The 7,586-nt window shown below is 49.7% G+C and overlaps 1 protein-coding gene across 1 annotated transcript; it reads left to right on the top strand.

Annotated features, from left to right (window-relative positions):
• The first annotated feature begins 300 nt into the window (after window positions 1-300).
• On the top strand, window positions 301-4,512 carry LOC134290935 (uncharacterized protein K02A2.6-like). Its single transcript, XM_062858168.1, has 3 exons — window positions 301-1,767; window positions 1,816-4,226; window positions 4,293-4,512. Exons 1-3 carry the CDS (start codon window positions 301-303, stop codon window positions 4,510-4,512), a joined length of 4,098 nt encoding a protein of 1,365 aa, XP_062714152.1.
• The last annotated feature ends 3,074 nt before the right edge of the window (window positions 4,513-7,586 follow it).

Here is a 7,586-nt window from a genome sequence, read left to right as displayed (position 1 = left end):
ATTTCTTCATGAATACCTAAAGAAATTCTCCAGGACTTTTGGTGGAATATCAACAGAATATTCCAGAGGAAACGTTTTTCCATCACAGCAACCTGTGCGTTGCCCGAGCCTCACTCGGTCTCTTTTGTGGTGAACACTAGCCAAGTATAGACGCAATAAAATTAGCTCGTAATTGAATTAGTAAAACCACGTTTTTTCACTGTTTCGGCTGGTTCCGAAATTCAACGTTTTTGGCCGAAACACAACATTTTTGGCGACGAGGTAAAACGCAACGAGTTCCACAACGGCACAGCAGCGAAAATGGCGACAAATTCGTTTTCCGCACACGGGAAGGAAATGCAGCAAGCGATTCTGCAAATGGCTCAACTGCTCCAACGATTGGCCACGCCGACGCCGATCAGCCAGGAGAAAGTGCTAGAGTCCCTCTCCACGAACATCAACGAGTTTGTGTACGACCCCGAAAACGGCATCACCTTCGAAAAGTGGTTTGCACGTTATTCGGACCTTTTCGACAACGACGCCCGGAATCTCGACGACGCGGCCAAGGTACGTCTTCTACTGCGGAAGCTGGATCACGCTTCACACAGCCGCTACGTGAACTACATCCTGCCCAGGCTTCCGAAAGACATCGATTTCGACGAAACGGTTTCCACACTGAAGAAAATTTTCGGCACACCGACATCCGTTTTTAACAAGCGCTTCCAGTGCCTGCAGCTGGTGAAAAACGAGGCCGACGACATCATCAGCTACGGTGGAAAGGTAAATCGTGCTTGCGAGGAGTTCGAGTTCGAAAAAGTGAACATCGATCACTTCAAGTGCTTGGTTTTCGTGTGTGGTCTCAAGGCACCACGCTACGCCGATATCCGAGCACGACTTCTTTCCCGCATGGAGGGCGAGACGGCTGATGCACCAGTGACTCTCCAGACGCTCATCGACGAGTTCCAACGACTGGTCAATCTCAAGGCGGACACGACGCTCAACGAAAAACCATCAGGTTCGAAGCAAGCCGTCCACGCGGTCTCGGAGAAAAAGGAGCACCAGTCCCAACGTCCACCGAAGCCGAAAGGTAAGCCACTTCCATCCACACCATGCTGGCAATGCGGTCAGGTCCACTACGTCCGTGACTGCCCGTTTTCCGACCATCGCTGCAAGACATGTGATCGCGTCGGTCACAAGGAAGGTTACTGCGGCTGCATCAAGAAATCGCCCGGCGGTGATTCCAGCCCAGCTCATCCGACCGCGAAGAAGCCTGCAAAGAAGAAGCAAAAACATTACGGCGGTTCCAGTTCTCAAACCCGAGGAGTCTCCGTGGTGAACAACATCGCAAACCGTTTCAGGAAGCGAAGATTCGTGACGACAACCATCAACGACGTCACCACGTCGCTGCAACTGGACTCCGCAAGCGACATAACGGTGATCTGCGAGCAAACCTGGCATCAGCTGGGTAAACCGGAAACGACACCTGCGTCGATCGATGCAGTCAACGCATCCGGTGAGCCACTGGGGCTCATTGGCGAGTTCCAATGTGACGTCACGCTCAACGGAACAGCGAAACGTGGCAAATGCTTTGTCACGTCGTCCCCTAACCTCAACGTTTTCGGCATCGACTGGATCGATATGTTCGACTTGTGGTCGTTGCCATTCGATTTGATCTGCAACAGCATCGCTTCGACCACCAAGCCAGCTTTCGACGATGAAGTCCAGAAGCTCCGGAGCGACCATCCGGACGTGTTCGACGACTCGCTGGGGCACTGCACCAATATGAAGGTAAAGCTTTTTCTTAAATCTAACGCAAAACCAGTTTTTTGTCCAAAGCGCCCGGTTCCATTCAACACCACACCATTGGTGGACGCCGAGCTCAACCGTCTCGAGTCGATGGGAATCATCTCTCCTGTCGATTTTTCGGAGTGGGCTGCTCCGATCGTTGCCGTCCGTAAGCCCAATGGACGTGTTCGCATCTGTGCGGACTACTCGACTGGACTGAACGATGTGTTGGAAGCGAACAACTATCCTCTGCCGACGCCGGAGGAGATTTTCGCCCAGTTGGCCGGAAGTCGCGTGTTTAGCATTATCGACTTGTCTGACGCCTACCTACAAGTCGAGGTGGACGACGATTCGAAGAAGCTCCTAACCATCAACACGCACAAGGGGCTGTTCCAATTCAACCGCCTCGCTCCAGGGGTGAAATCCGCACCAGGGGCATTCCAGCGGTTGGTCGGCGGCATGACTGCCGACATTCCAGGCGTGCGCTCCTTCATCGACGACGCCATAGTTTTTGGTGCTACCTGGGAGGAACACGCTAAGTCCCTCAACAAGCTGCTGACTCGGCTGGCGCAGTACGGGTTCCACGTCAAGGCGGAAAAGTGCAAGTTTTTTCAGACTGAACTCGGTTATCTGGGTCACATTGTGGATCGTCATGGCATCCGCCCAGATACAGAGAAGCTGCAAGCCATCGCCAACATCCCAGCACCAACCAACGTGACCGAATTGCGCTCGTTTCTCGGGGCCGTCAACTACTACGGTAGGTTTGTACGCAACATCCACGAGCTACGTCACCCGCTGGACCAGCTGCTGAAGAAAGATGTCAAGTGGCAGTGGAACGACCGATGCCAGCAATCGTTCGAAAAGTTCAAAGCGGTTCTGCAGTCCGAGCTGCTGCTGACACACTACGACCCAACGCTGCCTATCATCGTTGCAGCTGACGCCTGCAACACCGGCATTGGTGCGGTGATACTGCACAAATTTCCGGACGCCAGAATGAAGGCAGCTCAGCACGCTTCTCGTTCGCTCACACCAGCCAAGCAAGGTTATGGTCAACCGGAGAAGGAAGCATTGGCTCTCGTGTACGCGGTGACCAAGTTCCACAAATATCTGCTGGGACGCCACTTCACCCTGCAGACAGACCACAAGCCGGTACTCGCAATTTTCGGCTCGAAGAAGGGCATACCGTTGCACACTGCCAACCGACTGCAACGGTGGGCGCTGATTATGCTGAACTACGACTTCGACATCCAGCACATTTCCACCAACGATTTCGGTTGCGCCGACATGCTATCCCGGCTCATCGATCGGACCGCCTGTCCGGAAGAGGAATACGTCGTGGCAGCAATCAACCTGGAAGAAGACATGGTGAGTATAGTTAACGACTCGCTAGACAAACTTCCAGTATCATTCACAGCGCTACAACATGCGACAAAGGAGAACAGGGTTCTGCAATCGGTGGCGAGTTTCATCGAGAAAGGCTGGCCAGGCGACTCGAAGCCAGTGAACGATCCGGATCTCTTGCCGTACTACAATCGGCGGGACTCGCTCAGCATCGTCAATGGCTGCGTGATGCTACACGACCGTGTGGTGGTTCCTGACCAATTCCGTAAGAAAATCCTGAAGCAGTTCCACCGAGGCCACCCAGGAGTGGTTCGCATGAAGGCAATCGCTCGCAGTTTCGTGTACTGGCCCGGCATCGACGACGAAATCGAGGAGTTCGTCCGCAACTGCAATCCCTGCTGCGTAGCTGGCAAAGCGCCGGTCAAAACAACCCTCGAATCCTGGCCTGCACCGTCGAAACCATGGTCCAGAATACACATCGACTACGCCGGACCTGTCGATGGCGTGTATTTCTTGGTCGTGGTGGATCCATTCTCCAAGTGGCCAGAGGTTTTCGCTACCAGGACAACAACAGCGAATACCACTATGCGTTTGCTCTCCGAATCCTTCGCTACTTTTGGCATACCGGAAACCATCGTTTCGGACAACGGTCCCCAGTTCGCCGGACACGAATTCCGGACATTCTGCCAAAGCCTAGGAATACAACACCTTCGGACAGCACCGTACCATCCGCAATCCAACGGGTTGGCGGAACGATTCGTTGACACGGTCAAACGGAGCCTTCGCAAAATCCGTTCGGGGGGAGAATCACTGGACAGCGCACTTCAAACGTTTCTGCAAGTGTACCGTACCACTCCGACCAGCGACCTCGACGGAAAATCCCCGGCAGAAATCATGTTCGGTAGGCCAATCCGGACAATTTCCTCACTCTTACTCCCGCAGACTGAATGCTACAGTCCATCGTCAAGCAAACCTGAAAAGCAAAACGAAAAGTTCAATAAGAAGCACGGTGCAATGCAATTGCGAGGATTTTCGAACCTGGTGACTCAGTCTACGCTCAGGTTCACCAAGCAAACGCCTGGCAATGGGAAGCAGCCACCATCATCGAGCGCATCGGGAAGGTTAACTATAACGTTTTCCTGGTGGACAGGCAACGATTGATCCGGTCACACGCGAACCAACTGAAGAAGCGTGCGGCTGATCCAGTCCGTACGGTCGATTCCACACCGCTCTCCGTCTTCGTGGATGAGTTCAGACTATCCTGTCCGACACCGGTTCGTCATCCAAATCCAAGCCCACGCCCGGGTAATCCAGCAGCTCCCGCCACGCCCGAACCAGATTCTGGCGACGCCGAATACTTTTCTGAGTCCGGTTCCGAAGAAGCTGCAGCACCACCACCGAATGTAAACAACAGACCGACACGCACAACACGGCTGCCAGCGAGATTCGAGCCGTACTATCTCAGCTAAAGGGGGGAGATGTTAGGTGTGATCATAGCACACCGCGCAAAAATTCAAATTTGAATTCGTTACCATAGCAACACGTTTTTCCATCACAGCAACCTGTGCGTTGCCCGAGCCTCACTCGGTCTCTTTTGTGGTGAACACTAGCCAAGTATAGACGCAATAAAATTAGCTCGTAATTGAATTAGTAAAACCACGTTTTTTCACTGTTTCGGCTGGTTCCGAAATTCAACGTTTTTGGCCGAAACACAACAGCCACAAAACCGGACTTCGCACAATCAAGTCGCGACGCGACCCAACTCGCGACGTTTTTTTAATCATGTCAAAAGTAGTGCGCATCCTTCCCGTTGTTGTCAGCAACACAGCGCACTAGATACGAAAAAGTTGCGACACTTGTGGACCAAGAAAATGGCAATTTTTGATTGAATGTCGGTCTTGATTCCAACCGGATAGACAATATGATACAAATACTTCAACATCATCGCGAAATTCCCTAAAGCGCAATCGGGCCGGCCAGGTAGACGGTACCCGAGCAGAGAATGAGAACTAATTGAAAACAAATTGAGTATTTTAGATATCACGTATTTTTATAACAAAATGAGTTTTCATTTTGTATGACTTAAGTGTTAACATAACAAAACAGTGAGTTTTTGGTGGCAAAGTGTGCAGGCCGCGTTTTCATTCGGTCGTCGTCGTCGTCTATTTGACTGCTCAACTTCGTACGGGGCGATTTAGTGAGTTTTTGGTGGCAAAGTGTGCAGGCCGCGTTTTCATTCGGTCGTCGTCGTCGTCTATTTGACTGCTCATCTTCGTACGGGGTGATTTAGTGAGTTTTTGGTGGCAAAGTGTGCAGGCCGCGTTTTCATTCGGTCGTCGTCGTCTATTTGACTGCTCAACTTCGTACGGGGCGATTTAGTGAGTTTTTGGTGGCAAAGTGTGCAGGCCGCGTTTTCATTCGGTCGTCGTCGTCGTCTATTTGACTGCTCATCTTCGTACGGGGTGATTTAGTGAGTTTTTGGTGGCAAAGTGTGCAGGCCGCGTTTTCATTCGGTCGTCGTCGTCTATTTGACTGCTCAACTTCGTACGGGGCGATTTAGTGAGTTTTTGGTGGCAAAGTGTGCAGGCCGCGTTTTCATTCGGTCGTCGTCGTCTATTTGACTGCTCAACTTCGTACGGGGCGATTTAGTGAGTTTTTGGTGGCAAAGTGTGCAGGCCGCGTTTTCATTCGGTCGTCGTCGTCTATTTGACTGCTCAACTTCGTACGGGGCGATTTAGTGAGTTTTTGGTGGCAAAGTGTGCAGGCCGCGTTTTCATTCGGATCGTCCGTCGTCGTCGTCGATTTGACTGTGCTCATCTTCGTGATTTTGGAGGCAAAGTGAAGAGGCCATTTTTTTTATTTGGGCCTGCCGCGTCGTCGTCGTCGCAGATTTGGCTGTGCTCATCTTCATACGGGGCGGTTTAGAGTGATTTTTGAGGCAAAGTGAAAAAGCCGCTTTTTTTTATTCGGACCGGCTGCGTCGTCGTTGTCGTCAATAAGAATGTCCACAACGTCGTACCCGTGTGTAGTTGTAGCGGTTCAGTGTGATTTCGGAGAAGAGGCCAGTCAGTGGAAGATGCTGATGCACATACGCACTGGACACTTCGAAGGATGTTTATTGGTGAGCTCTTTCCATTTTATCATAATAATAATAATAATAATAATAATAATTAATGCTAAAGGATTGATACAATTCTGCTCTAGTTTTTGTGTATTTGTCTAACAAATATTGAAAAGTTCGTCACGTCATGTGTCGGCGTTAGTACCCAATGCATAATCAGTTTATAATAAATATGTTTATTCCATTTTTGCATTTACACAAAAATTTGAATGGTTTGTCATCTTCGGTGTCGACATTAATTTGTAATATTTTAGTCAAAATGAATAAATGTTTTGACTCAATAGTAAAGGTTGCATGAGAGTCCGTCTTGGTTCGTCGTTGCATCGCGTCGTCGTCCTGTGTGCGTACTCATCTTCGTACGAGCCGGTTTAGTGTGTTTTTGGAGGCAAATGAAGTGCCGCTTTTTTCATTCGGATCGGGCGCGTTGTCGTCGACAATTTGAATGTGCACATCGTCGTACCCGTGTGTTGTTGTAGCAGTTCAGTGTAATTTCGAGGCCAGTTAGTGGAAGATGCTGCAGCTCTGGTTTTTGTGTATTTATCTAACAAATGTGTTCGTCACGTCATGTGTCGGCGCTAGTTCCAAATGCACATTTAGTTGATAATAAATAATTTCCTTTCATTTTTTGCATGAACACAAAAATTTGAATGGTTCGTCATCTTCGGTGTCGACATTTGTAATATTTTAGTCCAAATGAATAAATGTTTTGACTCAAATAAAGGTTGCATGACTTTCTGGAAAAAGAGAGGGTCGGTAAAAGATAGACGGCGAACCATGCGGTAAGATCTTTCTGATTTATTTAACACGTGTTATTTTGTTAATACTTGTGAATTGATCGCGTTCAGCATTGTCTCGCGCGGAAACGCAAACTACAGATGCGTCGGTGTTTAGCATTGTGTTCTCCTTAGTTGCGAATGAATAACTTGTGTAGGGTGAGTTTTGAGGCACAGAAGATCGCGTTCGTCGTCCAAGGTTTAAAAGGGTATTTCTTCGCGAGCGCATTATTAATCGCGAATCAAAACATTACACTCGTTTACCACGACAAAATCCTCAACACATCTCCATTTCCCCTGTCCAAACTCCTAGTGATTTCTCGTAGTAACGCAGAGAATTCCTCGGTTATTGGCCTAAGCGAGAATCACGTCATCACTTCCTTCCCTATCCTCAATTGACCTGCATTCGGACGCGGCCGGCGCTGGTATTGCTTATTGAAAAGTATTGGGATTCCAGCATTTACACAATGAAGAGAAAGCTAATCCCAAGCATCATCTGTCGGTTCTTTGTGTAAATGCAGTTGTCCTTGCAATAACAGAGGAGCAACCGCGGGCGGTCAATCATGCTCATGCTCATGCTCATGCTC

The sequence above is a fragment of the Aedes albopictus genome, chromosome 3 (assembly GCF_035046485.1).
Source record: "Aedes albopictus strain Foshan chromosome 3, AalbF5, whole genome shotgun sequence".
Lineage (NCBI taxonomy): Eukaryota > Metazoa > Arthropoda > Insecta > Diptera > Culicidae > Aedes > Aedes albopictus.
Note: the sequence above shows the minus strand (reverse complement) of the source record. Positions and strands in the feature narration are given on the sequence as shown.

What these genes read in the sequence shown, in the direction of transcription:
- LOC134290935 (XM_062858168.1), top strand. Translation starts at nt 301, where the DNA reads ATGGCGACAAATTCGTTTTCCGCACACGGGAAGGAAATGCAGCAAGCG. An exon ending in GGCACTGCACCAATATGAAG is followed by an intron (nt 1,768 to 1,815) that starts GTAAAGCTTTTT and finishes TTTTGTCCAAAG; the next exon opens with CGCCCGGTTCCATTCAACAC. An exon ending in TCATCGAGCGCATCGGGAAG is followed by an intron (nt 4,227 to 4,292) that starts GTTAACTATAAC and finishes AACCAACTGAAG; the next exon opens with AAGCGTGCGGCTGATCCAGT.